Here is a 20,243-nt window from a genome sequence, read left to right as displayed (position 1 = left end):
GAACCAATTGAGAAGATAAAACATACGATAATTGCACTATTGTATAGGTCTAGTCAACACTCGCCAGACAGGACTATGAACAAATTAACACGAGTCATCTGCATCGTTGTATATTTACAGTTTTATAGCTCGGGTTTCCTCCGGCTCCAAGGAGGTTACATGCTGGCACTCAAAAGAATAGACATTCCTCAACTGCGCTGAGCCGCTAGACTTTGGAGCAAAATTTCAGAGCTATGGAAAATTGGGCACAAGTATATGCGCCAAGCAGAAGCATGAGCAACTAAGCTCTGTACTCGTCGCCACAATCCCCAATAATATCCATCAAATTTCTGCCCTTCTTCGATACTTCGGTGATGCTGTTCATGTCCTCTTCATCCAATTCAAGTGAGAATATGGCGTTGGTATCTTTGATGTGTTCGGAGAGCCCCAATCTCACACCCACCATAGAACCAGCAACAGATGTCTGCTCCAAACCAGGAAAAAAACCAATGGTAATAACAAGAGTCATGAGTTGTGGAAATACTACAGATAAAGACATGAAAAATCTTTAAGCCAACTTGATGTTAAGATGCAAAAGGGATACCTGGTTAAGTATGTATCTCACAGCAACAGTTGCAATAGGAACTCCGTGTTTCAGTGACACCTTCTTTAAGGTTTGGAGCAAAGTCTGGAACAGGCTCCAGCCACCCCAGGCATCGACCATCTGTCACAGGCACAGCCTCAAGAATGAGCATGAGAAGAAAGAGAAAGGAGGCTAAAAGTTCAATCACAACACTACAAGGTGCTCACCCTCTTATACTTCTGCAGGGATGGTGTATTTAGGGGAGGTCCAGCAAAAGGTATTGATACATTAGTGTCAAGAAACTTTTCAGACAAAAGACCACCCATCACGGTGCCATACCTGCATCAAGGGATAGTGGGTTTAAACGTTAATGTATGTTCTACTTAGAGAGTGGGGCAGAGAGGTATGAAGGGAGGGAGCAGACGTTATAAGTTTAACTCCAGTTAGCTGGCAAAGCTCTGCCATTCTTTGCTGCGGGCGCATATCAACGATGGAATGTTGAACCTGACAACCGCAATCATCTCTCAGTTATCTGAGGGCCATACAATAACAGACAAAGAAATCCTCCTTATAGAGGTGCGGAGAAATATACCTGGTTGCTGACAACTGGGATTCCATTTTCTAGAATTATTTGTAGTCTTTCTGTATCAAAGTTTGTCAGAGCTACAGTCTTTATCTTGCCTTCAGAATTCTCGGAACAAAAAAGGTGTTATGTAAGAATTGATTCATACTAAGAAGGCATAAATGCATAACAGATAAGAGCACTATCTGGTTTAAGTTTAGAAATTAGAATGTTACCTTCCTCCTTCAGGTCTGTGATGTGCTTTAGTGCATCCAAATATCCAGGATTTGTGTAATCCCACCTATTTTATTTTAGGATATAAGGTCAGCAAAATTACTAGTTGTAGCAGTGGTTATTTGATAAAAAAAATTGGTCTGCATGCCTCAAGGATTACCCATTAACCCACAGTATCAGAGTATAACAGGTTTAAATCGAAGTGGCATCTCTGAAGTTTTGGGCTTCTAGTAGCAAATAATCAGATTTTTACCTCAAAAGAACTACTGCATTATCAACACTCAACATTACTTCCAAATGTCCTTCAAATACATCTGTCATGCAGTACAACTTAGAGCAATGGCAATTGGCAAAGACACAACTCTAAATCCAGTAATATCACACATTAGTGACTAGTCTTTTTAGGACGAAACAAATCACTGCAATTGACTGTGCCAATATAATACAACTGCGCTCAAAATCACTTGTAAAGTCATTTCCAGATTTGAGCTGTGGCTCCTAGCATGGAAAATGGCATGCTCACAAAATGGCACTCAAATGTTATGGCTATTATGGTAACTTTATGAGCAACAAACATACCAGTGGAACTGCAACATGTCCAATGCAGCAACATCCATCCTCTTCCGAGATCTGTTGATATTTTCCTCAACGTAACTTCTTGTCATCTTAACGGGAGGCGGTACCCACTTTGTAAGCCTGCACGAGTAAGTCAGAAACAAGTAGAGATACCAGAAAAATAGCTAAGATGCATCCAAGTGGCAGAGGTCATGAGGAATTGCTCACTCACCCCTTGATTTCTTCAAGCAATTCAGGTGGGCGCTCCCGCCTGACTCTATTGATGAACATGCCATACAAATCTTCTGCTGGCCCATCTGTCAGGATGACAAAGTAAATATGTCAGTGTCAAGTTGGACTCCTACAATATATATTGAAAATGATTCAGCCTGAAAAGCTAATTAGAGCTGGAGAGCAGGTGGCTACTGCGGTTCAGATCGCATTGAATACCTAACGAGATGTTCAGTTTAACACTTGCTGATTGTAGCTCAAAGAAGTACATAAAACGTCGCCTAATTTTTTAGACCTATGAACACACTGTCCACGCTCCTAGTTCAAACAAAATAATTTCTCACTAGCAATTTCAGCTACATGCAGCGTTTACACATCAATAGGCAACCCCCAATCGGGATCAGAAAATGTAAGTGATATAGTAGCATTTGACCACAGGAAAGAAGAGCAAACACATGCACACTAGGTGTTCGTGCGAATGCCCAGCAGAGAGCGAGCAGAGAGATTGGCAAAGATAAGGGGAAGGGAAAGGGCTAGTACAGTGGTCGGCCATGTCGAAGGTGGAGAGTCCGGCGTCGGCGTACGCGAGCATGGCGTCGACAGCGGCGTCGCGGTCGATGCGGCCCCACCCTCCGCTGGTCTGCCACATGCCGTTGAGCACCCGGCATATCGCCAGGGAGTCATCGCGGTTGCTGACGGTCGTTACCCTCGCCGGCCCCGCGGTGGCCGTCTCCGTCGCCGCGGCGCCGCCCGTGCACCTCGCGGGCCTCAGGCGGCGCGGGACGGGAGGCGGCGCCGCGGCCGCCGGCGAGACGGCGCGCGCTGCGGTGGAAGACATGGGTCTTGCGTGCGTGCGTGCGAGCGCGCGCTCCACGGAGGCAGAGAAGGGATAAGGCGCCGCTGGCCCTTGGGCCTTCCCATTGGGTTTGGGCTGCTCGTGTCTCCCCGCGAAAAAAAAAAAAATCTTTGCTAGTAGTTTTCTCCAAAAACGGGGAAAAAACTTATGCTACTAATTTTCCTGTGCTTCTCAGTCACACTTTTGGATCAACCAAAAGTGGCTACATGTTGGTACAAAGGTAAACAATGCTAACTTTTTTTTACAATTTTTGTTTATGAAGTATACAACTCTAATTAAAAAAAACGGATTATTTCCGATTACTGAAAATTAGCAAAACTGAATAGAACATATAGATTGTTAACTGATTTGAAGGAAAGCATGCTGACATTTGAGCTGAGCATTGCTCAACAGACTGGTTTTCTCTAGCGAGGATGAAAAAGTTAAAAACATATGCGAAATCCGGGATGTGAAAGGCGCGCGAACGTGGCGCCGAGACAGCCTAATCTGGAACGGGTGACGCGGGGCCTTACAACAATCTCCTTACATATGTCCGCCATGTCGAACGTGGCGAGGCCGCCGTCGGCGTACCGGAGCATGGCATCCACGGCCGCCGCCGGCTGCGCGCGGCCCCACGACGCGCCGCTCACCTGCCACATGCCGTTCACCACCCGGCACACCTCCAGTGCGTCCCCGGCCTTGCTCTCCACCGTCGCCTGCCTCCCATCCACATCGGCGGCGCACCGCGGCGCCAGGCGACGCCGGTGCCAACACCGCCGCCGCCTCGCTCCTCTCGCCGCGGGCGTCAGCCTAGCCGATGGAACGAGGAAGCCGGTGGCCGCGGCCATTTCAGCGCTTGCCAGTTGCCACGACGCACGCGAGCTAGCAGCGAGAGAATATAAGAACACGAGGGCAGTACTCTCTGTGCAAAAACTGTGCTTGTTGAACCGTAAGGCAGCAGGCTTTATTCAAATCTCAAATGGTACAGCAAGTGTATTCGTGTATGTGTAGTTCAGACTTCAGACATCACAATCGGAAACCGAATGTCATGACGCCTGGCAACATCTGTTGTAGAACGCTGCGACCATGAACACACAAGAACAACCTAAACGATGACGCGAGATGTACATGGAACGGAACACACTGGAACGGGAGCGTCTCAGATCTTGCTGGCGAACTGGAGGCCTTCCTTCTTGAGCTCCTCGATGCTGGCGACCGGCGGCTGGGTCTTCGCCACCTTGGCGATGGCCTTGTTCTCGTCCGGCGACCCGCCTTCCAGGAAGGCGCCCAAGACCTTGCCATCCTTGATCCAGTAAGACCCGAACTTCGGCTTGCTGGAGGCGGGATCGCTGTCGCCGAACAGGATGGTCTCGCCCACGTTGTCGCCGTAGAATTGCCACCCCAGGTCGAATGATCGGGAGTAGAAGTATGGCAGGTAGTCGTACTCGGGAACTGACTCCCCGGACTCCTTTCCCTTGATTGCCTGAGAGAAGAAGCAATGATACCACAAGCAGCTCAGATGCTGAATGGATAAAACAAAGCCTGAATCACAGTTGTTGGGGAACTCCAGATTCAGGCATTTCCCGCCATGTGAAACAGTTTCACACAAAGCCAAATTAAGTTCACATTGTTCTTAGTGCAGCTGCAGTGTTTCCTAATTCCTACTATTTTATTGGGTGGAGCTGTGGAGGTGGAGATAAACTGACATAACTGAACTATGCCTATCACAGCTTATATACAGTTCATAGAATTCCAACCAGGTTCACATTATTATTGCATATTTCGCATTTTCCAAAACACGAATCAACACCACAGCATAGAGGATCTTAAAACAGATGATATTCTACCAGGCTGATCTGCAACTCTGAATGCAGGCCAACATTTATTTGTAGGCTGCAGCTATTATGCAGCAATAAGATAATCTGAAGCCTAGCAAATCTTATACGAACACAAGCTGGAGATAAAGAAGTGGGAGAGCCTCACCTTTACAGCCTGCTCTGCAGACTTCCTAGAATGGTCAACGTGTTCCACTCTCCTCAACTCATTGTACATCTTCAAGGGGAAGGTAGCGACATCGCCAATGGCGTATACTCCAGGAACACTTGTTTCAAAGAAAGCATCAGTCTGCATGAAATTTTTAGACACGTCAAATGTTAAGGTGTAAACAGAACAGGAACAAGTTCAGTTTATCAAAGGGGGAACTAAAGATGGAGAAACTGAGGACCATGCTGTTAATTACAAGATAGAACAGCACATGCATACAAAAAAAATATAGAATCACGTCATCACAGGAACTTTTATTTTTTTGGAAAGAACCATAAGACTTTCTGCACTGATGTGCTAAGTTAAAAACGTAAGTTAAAATTAAACTAACCTTGATTCCACCTTTTTCCTCAGCAACTTGACCTTTGAAGAGAGTAGTCAATGGTCTGGCTCCCACACCGACAACAACAATATCAGCTTCAAGTACTGTGCCATCCTTTAGCTTAACTGCAGTGACCTGTAGGCCGGAAACAAAGTAAAACAAGTAAACATTTGCATCTATAAATAGAAATTCACAACTGAATTAGGATTCGGAAATTGTACATACATCACCATTGGCATTGGCATCAAAACCAACAGCTAATGTGCCCTTCAAAATCTTTACCCCTTTGTTAGTATAGTAAGCCTCGTAGAAAGCAGCAATATCGGCAGTGAAGAGCCTGGGCACTACAAGAAATGAAATAGCGGTGTTACTTAATTGTCTTAATAATTCTTCCACTACAATTTCATTTAATATCATAATTGCATGCTGATTGCATGAGCAAAGTGATTTCCATTTCTCTGATGCATAATAAGTGGTACTAGAAAACTATTGGTAGCATTATGTGAATGATGACACTTACTGCACCAAGGTTCGGGAAACACCATAGTGACATCAAAATCATTGATCTTCAGTGCGGCACTAATTTCAAGGCCAATATAACCTCCCCCGATAACAACTGCCTTCCCACCCTTCTTTGCCTGGATAGCTGCAACCAGCTTGTCAGCATCATCAATTTCCCTTAGATATAGAATGTTGTTAGAATCAGCTCCTTGTGTGCCAAAATCAGTGAGCTTGATGACCTGAAAAGCAAGTGGAATCAGGTGTGGTTCACTATGCGGCAAAATAGACTATAAGTATTCCATGAACAAAATCTAATAGTTTCTGAGGGCAACATTTTAGGCCATCATCCACAGATAACCAGAAAAAAGCATGAGAAACAGAAGGGAAATAAAGACATACTGAGGAGCCAGTAGCAATGAGCAAGATCTCATATGTAAAGGTTGCTCCAGCTGCACTAGTCAAAGTCTTGGTGGAAAGATCAGCTTTGACAATTTCTGTGCTGAGGATCAGCTCAATACCTGCCAAGTGCCAATAGATGAAATATATATGATCAGTATCCAAAATAATAAAATAGCAAACATATGGATACCCTTGAAGCACCAAATAGATCCTGGGCATGCAGTGTGTTTGAACTGGCCAGCATAATTTCTATTCAGGGTCCAGTTTCAATAGTAACAAAATTGAAACACCACACAATTAAGATTAAAACGAACATTCAGCCAAACAAACACATCATATTATAAGGTAAACATTTCTCATCAGTGAACTAGAAATTTGCACCAGCAAGGTACCCTCATATGGTGTCAACACAATTAACTAGATACAGGTGATAGCTACAAGCTAAGTTGGAAAAAATTAGGTGAAAAGCATGCTCCTTAAAGCACTGCCCAGCAGCTAAGTTCAAATGGACGGTCTAAAATAAAGGGTACAACTCCAACAATCACAAATAAAGCATTGAATTAACACTGCAAGAGAATTTTTGAATTGTACCTTTCTCTGTGTACCATTCAGGCAATTGCCTCTCTCCACCACTTCCCACACATACATGAAATCCTGGGAGCCTTGCAGCATCTATTCACATTAACATACAACAGAATTTTGCATGAGCCCATGTGGTGGAGTAGATTCAGACATTAAGGCAAGAACACATCGTTTGAAGAACTTACTCTGAGGAAAGAGGTAACCCTTGCTGAGGGCAGGACGCTCATAAGGAGCTACCTGTCAAAATAAATTGTGGTTAGAGATGTGTTACCTATGCATTTAACGAACAAGAACAGCTTTGTAGAACTAGTAGAATCCAGGTAATCACTAGTGCTTGTAAAAATGCGAACAAGGATTGAGAAAAACAAGGTAATTTTGCACCCTCTCCTGCAACATCCCTGTTCATATGTGTTTGTCCTGTATTATGCTCAGTACTGCCAAGCAGTTAACAACAGTAGGCATTATGGCGAGCAATAAGGCATTCAAAAGGAAAGAATACCTGTAGGCTCAAGGCTGGTTTCAGCATTTTACAAGTTATATGTGACTCATAATAATACTAACAAGTAGTTATGGAAACTGATAGTTCAGTAAAGGCATGAGGATAGCTACTGCAAAGCGCAGACAGGGTGCCATGCCAAGTACAATAAATCTCAGTCCCGTCACTCATCTATCCGGTCATGTACCAGTTCAACAGCATCTGTGGAGCACATTTGGTATTCACTTGTGTAACAATTTGCAGGTGTGAAACCCCAATTTGCTCCGTCAATAAGAATATCTCAGGAGAAAGCTAAAAAGGCTGTAGCAAATAGATCAGGGCGTGGAGGGAGTAACACATACCGCCTCCTTGGAGATGACGGCGAGCTCCCCTGGCTTAACTCCCTGCTTGGCGAACTCCCGGGCCGCGTACCCCTGCAAGATTTGACCGGAAGCTGAGCAAAAGCAAGTACGCATACGGGATCTAGAGATCATTCAGACGGAATCATGGAATCAGAAAAGGATTTGAAAAATCCTAGCGCAGGGAGGAACACGGGCACGCACCGCCGCGACGCCGCCGCCGAGGATGACGTACTTGAAGTGCTTCCCGGACGCCATGCCTCCCACCGAAATCGGGCGCTAATCACCTCTACTACTCCGATCGATCGAACTGGTGACGAGTCAGTCAGTCCACTCTGCCTGTGCAGCGGGCCTGGAGGGAGATCGCAGAAGACAAGGAGGATTTGGGAAGGAGGAAGACGAAGACGAGTGGGAGTAGGAGCGGGTGGGGGCGGCTCGAGTGGTGATTTAATAAAATACCTAGAAATCAACTGGAGCACTCGCCCTGTACACGGTCGAGTTACTGCCACGCGGGCCCGAAAGCTTTTGGGGTCCAAATGTCAGTGACACTGGCCCTGGAAGTGGGAGTTTATGCAGGGTGCCCGGGAGGGTCGATGCGCGTTGGCCTCTGTGGTGGTTGCCCATTGGCTGGCTTCCTCCAGGTAGGCGGAACACGTGGCGCGGCCGGCGCCGTTGGGATTCGTGATGGGTGGGGAGGCGACGTCGTCCCGGACCGGGCCGGAGGGCCTTGCAGGAGCAGAAGTCGAGGAGATTCTAGAACAATCTAGATGGATCTATAGTTTTATTTTATTTTGGGATCACCGTGTTGTTGGAACTTGGAAGCGGTAGCACCATCTGCGTCCAAGTTCTCGTCCATCTTCATCCAAAAAGAGAGTCGTCCTGATCCTTGGGCGAAGGAAGAAGGCGTCAGCGGGTGGAGAGGCGATGCAAGGAGAGAAGAAGCGAGGATTGAGACGACGACGGAGCAGGAACGCCACACAAACTACCGACTACTCACGAGCAGGAGGATTATTCCGGTCACACTGATCTGTTCACAACTGCTACCCCACCACGGATGTAACTAGAGTTCTCCTGCCATCGTGCCATGCGGCCATGCCTCCGTACGTCCCCATCGTCGTCACCAAGTTTTGCTACACCAAAGGGAGGATGGATATCTGGACGAGTAGCCTTCAGAATGGAAGCATCGTTAGGTACGTACGTGTGGCCTCCTGGCCCGCTCGCGTGTAGTACATCTGCATGATAGATCGTTCATAAATGAGCCATTAATTGACATCCTTTGAAACGCTCGCCCGTCTAGTAGGTTGAAAAACATTTTACGAATGACCCAAGGTTATCAATTTTCCTTTTTTTTCGGGCAAGGTTATCGATTTTATTTAGGATTTTCCTTATATAGCCAAAAGTTTTCTACTCTAATTATGAAATTTCTCGAGAGTTATTTATAGTTGGCGGTTTTTGGAAATATTGGTTGGGGATTTCTTTACCCTCTCGTGGATTGTCCAAATTAAACAGTAAAACATTGAGTCCTTTGAGAAAAATAGTTAAGGAAACAATAATCCTCAACCCTTTGACAAAACACTCGAGGAATGTTGAATATCTTGCAGTGGTTAATCCTTTGACATTTAGTCAAGTTTGCTACATCTGCATGATAGATCATTCATAAATGGGTCCGATTAATCGACATGCACTTTGAAACTCCTATTAGGACAAAAAAACAACATTTCTCAAGTGTTTACGGATGATCTTTAAATAGCCAAAAGTTTTTTAGTTTAATTATGAAATTTCTCAATAGTTATTTATAGTTGACGGTTTTTTTTTTGCTTGGGAAACATTGGTTGGGGATTTCTTTATCCCCTCGTGGATTGTCCAAATTGAACGGTAAAATCTTTGGCCATTTGAGAAAAATAATTAAGGAAACAATAGCTCTTGTCCCTTTTGACAAAACACTAGAAGGATACTCCTTCCGTTCCAAATTGCATGTCGTTTTGACTTTTTTAGGTTCATACACATTATTATGAACATAGACATACACTATATCTAGATGCATAATAATATCTATGAACCTAAAAATGCTAAAACGACCTATAATTTGGAACGGAGGGAGTATCTTGTAGTTGTTGAATGCTCCTGTTAACTTAACAGCCACTTTTTTTCAACTTTGTCACAAGGATTGGGTGATGCTTTCTCGCCTTGATGGCAGACCTGAACACAACCCAATTTCCTCCAAATGCATCATGATATCATCTCTACAGCTAAAAAAAACTGGAGCGGCGACAAAACATCGCAGTACTGCGCTTCGCTCGGTTTCGGTCCGCCCAAAAACAATTTTGAGCCCTCCGATCCCGCACCCGATCCTCCTCCTATCCTCCACCGTCCGCTCCCTCCCGCGTCATGCGCCGCACGCAGCAACCTCTGCCCATCCCATGATCCCTCGGCTCCTGCCGCCTTCCCTTCCCCAACCAAACCCTAATCAGGGTCCTTCTCCTCCTCCTCCTCCTCCCCTCCCTCCCCGATGTGGCGACGGCGCGCACCTCCCGCCACCACCATCGCTTCCAACCCACCTCCGTTGCCACCTCCAAGCCACCGCCGCCGTGTCCGCCAACCCGACGCCGCCGTCTCCTCCAACCCATGCGAAGAGGAGGCCCCTCCTCGTCGGCCACGCGCCCATGGTTCACGTGGCACCGGACGAGCGAGAACGGATCGCCCATCACCGCTACATCTAAGATTCATCAATTTATTCGTTTGATCTTGCCCTGCGTCCTCCAACTTGCGGTGTTGCTGCTCTACGCGATCCCGCTGCCAAGGTGCGCACTGATATGTGGCTCTGCGCCCTCCAACCTGCGACGTCGCCCCGGGAGATGTGGAGCTGGTGCACTTGTCTTCCGCCACCATTCTAGGAAAAGAATCACCATCAATGTCGTCACCATGCAAGGGCCATCCGTTTTGCAACCCTAAGGAACGAATATACCAAGGTTAGATCTCTTAGTCATCATGTGATTAATGGGTTTAATCTGACTTCAAAATAGTGGTCAATGGGTTTAATCTGACTTCAAAAGCTAAGACAAGATTAATACTCCAGTGATCGAGGAATTTCTAGGTGAGACAAAAGACTGAGTATCAAATTTCTCTCCCAGTTAGGGATTTTAAATTTTGCAGTAAAGTTATTTGATTCGGAAAATTAAATTTGTACCAAAAATCTAGGATCTTAAGAGCTTTCATCTGGTGCATGCAGATTTTACATCATGGCGCTTCTGAAAATTATTTGCAGCGAGCATACAGTCCATACCATTTATTTTGCTAATCTAGACAGTGTGGTGCTTTGATATGTAATCAGAAAGAACAAAAAGAATTAGAACAATGATGGATAGGAGTGTTACTTGACAAGTGGTGAAATTAGGTACTAAAAAATATAGAGATGGCATCTTAATCACTTAAGTGCTTCTGAATTGAGTTCATGTACGATATGAATCATAATGGATAGGTGCTTTGATCTTTTCAAGAAAGATCAGGGAGCCCACATGCAATTGTCTAATTCAGACTGTCACTGGTAGAATCATATTCCAAGGAACTTTGACAGAGTTAAGCCTTCCATATACATGTCTTCTATGATTATTTTAACTGTAAAAGAATGTTCTCTATGTTTTAACACATCCATCCATCCATCATGGAAAAGAAATGCTATTCAATTATTGGAAATGGTACAGGAGCATTGAAGATTGACATCTCACTCTTATAGTAGTTTGCCAAAAAGATGTGTGCTCTATACCCTAATCATTGGTTGTGTGCCAGATTGAAAAAAAAGGTAATTTTACCATAGAAATTCTTATAAGCTTTTAGCAGTTACTGCTAAATTCTATTATTTGAGAAATCATGGTGAATTTTGATGCGGCTTAATAAAGTTATCTAATGGACTCTTCTCAATTTCTGAACAACCATGCATTTCTGGGCTGACAATAGTGGTGGATGCCAATCTATTACTTCTACTAGGTCAACCTACTTTTTTTTACAGTTGAGAGCAGTGAATACATTTTCCATATGCTTTTCCCCAGGAATTAAAAATCGGGAGATCACTGCAGGAATCCACAATCTAGAACCATATTTTTTTTATTTGTCAATGCATGGGCAAACATATGTAAGTATCTGTCCTACTTAAAAATGCAGTAATTTTCCTTATACTTTTAGTAAATTCATGTTTTGCAGATATACATATTTTTTGATAGTACGTATCTGTCCTACTTAAAAAAGCAGTAATTCATGTTTTGCAGATATACGCATATGCTCACAAGCATCATCAGTATTGGTGCTAGATAGTACGTATGCCGCCATTGCTCATTATTTCTTGAATTGTATTTCCTATCGGACTGGGCAATCTACAATGTAATTCTCTTGAACTGTAGGGCAAAAAGCTGATGCAACCTCATCAAGGTTATGGTCAACAGCTTATTTAGGGCCTCCTTGGCTAGCATTCAGTTCAAGCAAACAAAGGGAGGTTGGTCAGGAGCTTATCAGGTCCTTGGTTGGCATTCAGTTCAAGCAAAGAGAAAGGAGGGCATGGTCAGCATCATTTTTGGTGGTCCAGTAACTATATATATATATTGATGTCATGGAGAAATGTCATGTAAACACTATTTTTATCTCTCTTTCATGGACATATTGATATGTGAGAACTGATTCTACAGGTGGCAAATTGTTGAATTCTAACATAGCCTGATTTTTTAAAGAAACTTTTCTCACCATCACAGATATGAACATATTCATTTGAATGAAGTTCAATGGTATATTCTGATATGGAGAACAATTGAACAATAGTTGAGCACATCGGTACCTTATCTCAGCAATAGTTGTGAAGCTATCTCCTGCCACAGGACCACTCCTGTAGACGACATCGGTGCATGGCTTCAGTGCTGAATCGAACACATTTTTTTGAAAACTATTTATGAGAATAAGGTATCTTGAGTGATTTTTGCAAGATGAAGGTTTGTAAAATGTTCAGATTGTGAACATAATAATGGGACATATCATCATTTTTTCTAATCGAAAATTTAAGCAGGTCACAGAATAAGAGTCACGAAAGAGCTCGAAGGAGGAAAAAATTTTCATGCATGAACGGATGCAAGGACTGAGTTTGGACTTGATCTGAGGTGATGCTGCTGTCGACCTGCAGCAGCGCCGTCGAGCTTGGGAAGGGAACCCGCACCCGCTGTTGCTCTGGCCGTGCAACACATCCTCAGGGAGGGTCAGAGGCATGCCGTGTTGGATATGTGCCCAAGAGACAATATGGATTTGATCCATATTTGAGGGACATATGGATATTGATCAAGAGGGGTTAGACCACTAATGGACCTTTACGTGAAAACCCATTAGCGGGGTCTATATAAGTAGAGGCAGGGCTTAGGGCACAGGCATGTTCAAAACCTAGCCGCTGCCTCTACTCTCCTCTCACGAAACCCTAGCCCACGCCGCCGGTGCTAGCACACCACATGTGGTGCTCCAACCCCGTACGTGTGGATACTGCAAGGAGGCGCTATTGCTGTGGTGCTGGACGGCTGGACGTGGAGCAAGACGTGATCGTCTGCTTCCTCTACATCGACGCGCAACTACGTTGGATCAAGCCTCTCCAACAACGCTTCTGCTCTACCTGCGCGTCTAGTGGTAATGATCCATGATCTCCCTCTTACAAGGTTTTCTGGTTGAACGGTAGATTAAAATTGTTTTGCTAGCGTAGCCTACTAGTTCCCCTACAGTGGCATCAGGGCCAACCTTGTGTAGTTTGTGATCTGGATCATGTGCATATAGATGATATGCTGGTGTAGTAGATGCAATCTATTACATATTTTCAAGTACGGGTTGATTAGATTAATCAATCATTAGGAGGGTTTCACAAGGTTATGAGATGATATTGTCATATGTGTCATTGATTTGTTCGTGCTTCTTCTCCACGCGTGCACAACCTGTCCCTACCGGCTGGAATCACTATCGAAACTAACTGTGTGCGCTAGTAGACAGAGCTGATGTGATCATGACTATGTGTCACGGTCTACTCATTGGAACATAAAGAAAATACGAGGCATTATGAATGACTCGAAATCGGCTAGATGTGATCTGTCCGATGAGATTTTCATTGCGATTTCATAGATATGATATGTGTAATCCTGTGAGGTTATTAGGACTGCCATACGGACTCGCGCCTAGATTGTTATCCCCCTTTTTTGATCATATGATAGTACCAGTTCTCGCCTAACTTGTTTTTGCAGAGAATGTTGTGAATGGTATGGCCCAAGATGTGTATGTGATGCATGTATGTAATTTTCATGGCCTGCGTGTCATGGTTAATTTCAGCTAGGTTGAGGCTGTCATGATATTGTATAACGACTTGCACGTCAACTTGTGATGCTTGATTTCTTCATGTAATTCATACTAGCTATTAGTTGTAGTAGCTTGTATTCATTCGTGGAGACCGATTTCAAGCATGGTGGATACAAGGACAGGAGGCATATGGCGATGGAGATGGAGATCATCATGTTAAAGGGCCATACTATTTCACAGTTATATGATTACCTATGACGATGTTCCTGTCATCCTATTTATCATGATTTATTGGTTAGACTTGATATTCATGCTAGAAAAGGTTCTCTCGGAAAAATTAAGATTGAAATTGATGCCCTTCCAATAGCTGCAACTATTAAAATTTTGATCGTTGAGTGTTATGTTTGCCAAAATAGAGTACCCCAGCTATCTCAATAAGTAGGGTAAATGTCGAACATTTACATGCATAGTATTTGTTCACTTAACAAAGTTATCAAAACGGTTTTGGGCTTTGGGGTATGGTGTTGGGCGCAAGGGCATATGATGCCTTCCAACAAACAAGAGTCATAAGGATGTGATTAGCAGACGTTGCTTACCTTAGTCACTAGATTTCTAGCCGTGATGCCAAAGCTCACTAGGATCTAGTTGAATATGGATCTTGTACCACTATATGTCGTTATAGCGAAACGATTCCAACCATATAGTGGAGGAACTTTTGTTAAATTGTTTAATAGAAGTTTTATATTTACACAGTACTTATTGTTGCATATTTTTGTGTTGTAGATCATGGCACCAACTGCTAGTAACACTTTTAGTTTTAACTTGCATTCAATTCTCGAAAAAGAAAAGCTTAATGGAACAAACTTTATCGATTGGTATCGCAACTTGAGAATTGTTCTCAAGCAAGAGAAAAAGGAATATGTTCTAGAGATTCCCTATCCTGATGACATGCCAGAAAATGCTACTGCCGCTCAGAAAAGGGAGTATGAGAAGCATACTAATGATGTACTCGATGTTGGCTGTCTCATGCTTGCCACTATGTCCTCTGAGCTTCAGAAGCAATATGAAAATTCGGATGCTTACAATATGATTGTAGGATTACGTGGCATGTTTGAGAACCAAGTAAGGTCTGAGAGGTTCAACATCAAGTCCTTGTTTGTGCGCAAGCTAGCAGAAGGTAGTCCCGTCAGTCCTCATGTGATCAAGATGATTCGTTACATTGAGAGCCTGGAGAAACTTGGTTCTCTCCTTAGCGCTGATCTAGCAACGGATGTCATTTTCCAGTCGCTCTCCGCGAGCTTTGAGCCTTTCATTATGAACTTTCATATGAATAGCATGGAGAAGACATTGGCTGAATTGCATCGGACGCTAAAGACTGCAGAGGAAAGCATCAAGAAAAGTGGTGCAAATCATGTGATGATGGTGCAGAAGGATAGAAAGAGAAAGAGAAAGCCTAAGGCTAAGTCTTCAGATGAGATCTCAAATCCTAAGCCTAAGGTTGCAGCAACTCCCAAGCCAAAGGTGCCAGCAAGTGATGCTTGTCATCGCTGCAAGAAAATTGGCCATTGGAAGAGGAATTGCAAGCTTTACTTGGAAGAACTCAAGAAGAAGAAGAGTGTTGAAACTTCTACTTTAGGTATCAATGTTATTGAAATTAATCTTGCTGCTCGTCCTGATGATTCATGGGTATTTGATACCGGATCGATGATTCGTACTTGCAAATTGTTGCAGGGGCTTAAAGGGACAAGGAAGTGTGCAAGAGGCGAGGTGGATGCTTGTGTCGGCAATGGTGCAAACGTTGTTGCATTGGCTACTGGGACTTATCCACTTTCATTACCGTCGGGATTAGTTTTGGAATTAAATAATTGTTATTACATTCCTGCCTTGGAAAAAAACATTATATCCTCCTAATGTTAGAGGAAGTTGATGGTTATGAGGTCATAATAAGGAACAAGTGTTGCTCCATTTATTTGAATGATATTCTCTATGGGAACTGTCCATTTGTGAATGGAGTCTAGATCTTGAGAATAAGCCAATTTATAACATTGATGCTAAAAGGCTGCGACCTAATGATTTGAATCTCACCTACACTTAGGCATTGTCATTTGGGTCATATAAATGAGAGACGTATGGAGAAGCTCCATAAAGATGGTCTTTTACACTCATTTGATTTTGAATCTTTTGATACATGCAAATCTTGTTTACTTGGCAAAATGACCAAGACACCTTTCAAGGGACATAGTGAAAGGGCGAATGAGTTATTGGCCCTTGTGCATACAGATGTATGTGGACCAATGAGCTGCGTGGCTAGAGGAGGATTTCAGTACTATGTGGACCAATGAGCTGCGTGGCCAGAGGAGGATTTCAGTACTTCATTACTTTTACTGATGAATATAGTAGATATGGTTACATCTACTTAATCAAGCATAAGTCTGAATCCTTTGAAAAGTTCAAAGAATTTCAGAATAAAGTACAAAATCAATTGGGTAAAACAATTAAAACTCTATGATCTGATCGTGGAGGTGAATATTTGAGCCATGAGTTTGGTGATCATCTTAAAAAAATATGGAATTGTTCCATAATGGACTCCACCTGGGACACCTCAACTAAATGGGGTATTTGAACGGAGGAACCGAACCTTGTTGGACATGGTTAGGTCTATGATGAGCCAAAGTGATCTTCCATTGTCCTTTTAGGGATACGCTCTAGAAACTGCCGATTTCACACTTAATAGGGTTCCATTTAAATCTGTAGAGAAGACACCATATGAGATATGGAACAGGCAGCATCCCGCACTGTCTTTTCTTAAGATTTGGGGTTGTGAAGCTTATGTAAAACGTATGACGTATGATAAGCTTTCTCCCAAGTCTGATAAATGCTTCTTTGTGGGATATCCTAGGAAAACCAAAGGATATTATTTCTACAATCGGGAAGAGGGTAAAGTGATTGTTGCTCGACATGGTGTTTTTCTAGAGAAAGAGTTTCTCTCAAGAAAAGTAAGTGGGAGGACGGTGCAACTTGTAGTAATTCATGAGACACTGGAAAATGTTTCTTCTCCTACTGAATCTCAATTGGAATAGGATGTGCAAAACGTTATAGAACCTGTTGTTGAGACACCAGCTCCATGTATGAACGGGCACGTCACGCACCTGAAAAGTTCACGCTCCTAACCACGGGGCAGTGCGACATATTGTTGTTGGATAATGATGAGACTAAGACATACATGGAAGCAATGATGGGACCGGACTCTGAGAAATGGCTTGGAGCCATGAGATCTGAACTAGAATCCATGAGAGAAAATCAAGTTTGGAACTTGATTGATCCACTCGATGGTGTACAAACCATTGAGTGTAAGTGGGTTTTTAAGAAAAAGATAGATATGGATGGAAATGTTCACATCTATAAAGCATGTTTGGTGGCGAAAGGTTTTAAACAAATTGAAGGTGTTGATTATGATGAGACCTTTTCACCGGTTGCTATGCTAAAGTCTATTCGGATCCTCCTAGCAATTGCCACATATTATGATTATGAGATATGGCAAATAGATGTCAAAACACCTTTCCTTAATGGAAACCTAAGTGAGGATGTGTACATGACACAACCTGAAGATTTTGTCGATCCATAAAATGCTAGGAAAATATGCAAGCTTCAAAAGCCCATTTATGGACTAAAGCAAGCATCTCGGAGTTGGAATCTTCATTTTGATGAAGTAGTCAAAGGGTTTGGCTTCACTAAAAATAAAGAGAAAAGCCTTGTGTTTACAAGAAGGCTAGTGGGAGCGCACTTGTATTTTTGGTCCTTTATGTAGATGATATATTGTTGATCGGAAATGATATTGCAATGCTTGAAGCTATCAAGTCGTCATTAAGAAATAGTTTCTCAATGAAAGATTTGGGAGAAGCGGCATACATTTTGCGCATTAAAATCTATAGGGATTGATCAAAAGGCTAATTGGATTAAGCCAAGGCACGTACATTGACAAGGTATTGAAAATGTTCAATATGCAGGATTCCAAGAAAGGTTTCTGAAGCGTCCCCACATAAATAGAGACTAAATGTGATACAAATATCAGTCCCAGGAGGCTGATAACATATTTATTCAACAGATGGTTCAAAAACCGTACAACTCCCGAAGGAGCGGGCGGGCAAGCCACACCCAAAGGAGAACTAAACCAACAACGATACAGATCCAAGTTGCAGGCCAGTCAGACCCCGGGCTGCAATCGGAACTAAGCAACAGTGGAAGCATTCTGCAAAGGCCAACACCACAGGCAGCGTTGGGTGCGGAAGCGACCTCCTACTCGAAATCCTCGGCGACGAAATCCGGGTCTTCCTCTGAAGCAACAAAACAAGGGTGAGTATTGTCGGGGATACATCCCCAGTACCCGCAAGGAAGGAAGAAGTCAGACTCCTACTAGGATTCCCCTGTAATCGGACTAGGACTAGTCTCGTGTACTCCTACTAGGACTCCTCCTTGTAATCCGACTAGTACTCTGCCCCCTGGAGTATATAAAAGAGGGCAGGGGTACCTAGCTCGGCAGGTCATACCTCAACACCCAAGCCCAGGACACACAAGAACAACTCCAGTTCATCAAATACAAACCAACACACGGTTGTAGGGTTTTATGCGATCTAGCGGTCCGAACCTGTCTAAATCGCGTTCCTTGCGTCACCATTGATTCCTTGATTCTCGACGACCCTTACCGCATAAAAGACCACCTAGGGTACCCCCTAGGCGGGTTGCCGGTCTAAAACACCGACAGCTGGCGCGCCAGGTAGGGGTACTCGTCGAGTTTCTCAGCGCAAACTCAATGGCACGGTCGTCATCAAACCCATGTTCGCTATCGAAGCGGGCACAACCTTCGTTTTTGGATCCTGGCTTTGCATCGCCGACGGCGCCGGATCATTCCGGCACCAGATCGTCAACTCCGACGGCGACCTCGGGTTCCACCGCGATTCGAACTCGAACTCCGACGGCGACTCCGGGTCCGACTACAACTTGGAGTTCGATGGCGACTCTGGGTCCAACTACGACTCGAAGTCCGACAGCGACTCTGAGTTTGACTACAACTCGGAAGTCCGACTACATCGCAAGCTCGCCGACGACTACGGGCGGCTCACCGATGATTTCATCGACTATGTCGTAGGCACGCCAACTACTTCAGCCAAGAATGGTCTACGCTCAAAACGCACCCTTGTCTCGGGGTCTTGGATAAGTCCGACCATCTAAGCCGGGGGTCGGGCGATTCGAAGCCTTGCGGCAAGGGGTCGGGCGCATCCGACCCTGAGACCAAGGGTCGGGCGAGGCGGAGTTCCATCCTCAAAGGGTCGGGCATGTCCGACCCCGGGACCTTGGGTCGGGCGAGACGGAATGAACTATTCCTCGCCCACGTCAAGACAACCACGATCAGCTTGCCGACCACTCCGTCAGCTACGAGTAGCTCATCGATGACTTCAACTCGTCTCGACTAAAAATTAGTCGGGGCAAACTTTGGATCACCGACAACTAGTCAGAATCGCCTCCGACTAGTCGACTTCGTCAACAACCGTTACGGCTTCATCAACGACTGTCACGGCTTCGTCAACAATCATCCACGAATCAAGCTAAGTCACTTTTCTAAATTATTTTCCGTTTGCGCGCAACACGCGCTCTACTCGCCGGAAACTCTTGCGCACAACGCACGCTCTACTCGCCGGAGGGTAGCAAACTCTTGCGCAATCGCCCAGTCTCTTTCTTGTCGCAGCAGCACGACTACTCTCACTTTTGTCTTCTCTTAAGGTCACTACTCTTCTCGAGCAGAACACGCCTTAACTCGTGAAAGCCTCAGGCGCATCCGTCACACCTAAGCCCATACGTGTATACGAGACAACGATCTCACACATGCAGTGGCAACGGCTACCCAGAGACTGAGAGTCTAAGCGTAACAGGCTAACTACTCGGGAAGAGTATGACTGAAACAAGAGCTTGACTCACAATCGTGCAGTCTCTTTCTTGTCGCAGCAGCGACTCTTCTCACTTTCGTCTTCTCTTAAGGTCACTACTCTTCTCGAGCAGAACACGCCTTAACTCGTGAAAGCCTCAGGCGCATCTGTCACGCCTAAGCCCATACACGTATACGAGACAACGATCTCACACACGCAGTGGCAACGGCTACCCAGAGACTGAGGGCCTAATCGTAACAGGCTAACTACTCGGGAAGAATATGACCGAAATAAGAGCATGACACAACTTTCATACTGATCACTGAATAAATTTCAGCAGATTCAAAATCCTACAAATA

At 44.4% G+C, this 20,243-nt stretch overlaps 2 protein-coding genes across 3 annotated transcripts; both read right to left on the bottom strand.

Moving 5' to 3' along the window:
• Positions 1-7: 7 nt before the first annotated feature.
• Positions 8-3,842, bottom strand: LOC117843916 (uncharacterized oxidoreductase At1g06690, chloroplastic). Of its 2 annotated transcripts, none has more exons than XM_072292130.1 (9): positions 3,527-3,842; positions 2,146-2,230; positions 1,938-2,054; positions 1,361-1,425; positions 1,155-1,243; positions 987-1,066; positions 790-901; positions 584-703; positions 8-463 (listed from the first exon to the last, which is right to left on the bottom strand). In XM_072292130.1, the coding sequence occupies exons 1-9, from the start codon at positions 3,825-3,827 to the stop codon at positions 281-283; spliced, it is 1,152 nt and encodes a 383-aa protein (XP_072148231.1). In that variant the 5' UTR covers positions 3,828-3,842; the 3' UTR covers positions 8-280. The 2 variants fall into 2 exon arrangements, with proteins under 2 accessions (XP_072148231.1, XP_034580568.1); XM_034724677.2 differs by lacking the exon at positions 3,527-3,842 and adding an exon at positions 2,685-2,997.
• Positions 3,843-3,918: 76 nt separating this feature from the next.
• LOC117843915 (monodehydroascorbate reductase 3, cytosolic) lies at positions 3,919-8,088 on the bottom strand. The gene is made up of 10 exons (XM_034724676.2): positions 7,865-8,088; positions 7,664-7,735; positions 7,012-7,063; positions 6,836-6,916; positions 6,245-6,363; positions 5,865-6,084; positions 5,570-5,688; positions 5,354-5,479; positions 4,963-5,103; positions 3,919-4,462 (listed from the first exon to the last, which is right to left on the bottom strand). Exons 1-10 carry the CDS (start codon positions 7,916-7,918, stop codon positions 4,139-4,141), a joined length of 1,308 nt encoding a protein of 435 aa, XP_034580567.1. The 5' UTR covers positions 7,919-8,088; the 3' UTR covers positions 3,919-4,138.
• Positions 8,089-20,243: the final 12,155 nt, after the last annotated feature.

This window comes from Setaria viridis, chromosome 2 (assembly GCF_005286985.2).
Source record: "Setaria viridis chromosome 2, Setaria_viridis_v4.0, whole genome shotgun sequence".
Lineage (NCBI taxonomy): Eukaryota > Viridiplantae > Streptophyta > Magnoliopsida > Poales > Poaceae > Setaria > Setaria viridis.
The sequence above is the reverse complement of the archived record's forward strand: the minus strand, read 5'-3'. Positions and strand labels throughout refer to the sequence as shown.

Coding starts and splice junctions, on each gene's coding strand:
- LOC117843916 (XM_072292130.1), bottom strand. CDS start 3,827: ATGGCCGCGGCCACCGGCTTCCTCGTTCCATCGGCTAGGCTGACGCCC. Junction 2,055..2,145: donor TTGCTTGAAGAAATCAAGGG/GTGAGTGAGCAA, acceptor TTACTCGTGCAG/GCTTACAAAGTGGGTACCGC. Junction 704..789: donor CCCTGCAGAAGTATAAGAGG/GTGAGCACCTTG, acceptor TGCCTGTGACAG/ATGGTCGATGCCTGGGGTGG.
- LOC117843915 (XM_034724676.2), bottom strand. CDS start 7,918: ATGGCGTCCGGGAAGCACTTCAAGTACGTCATCCTCGGCGGCGGCGTC. Junction 7,064..7,663: donor CCGTCATCTCCAAGGAGGCG/GTATGTGTTACT, acceptor TTATTTTGACAG/GTAGCTCCTTATGAGCGTCC. Junction 5,689..5,864: donor GTTTCCCGAACCTTGGTGCA/GTAAGTGTCATC, acceptor CATTTCTTGTAG/TGCCCAGGCTCTTCACTGCC.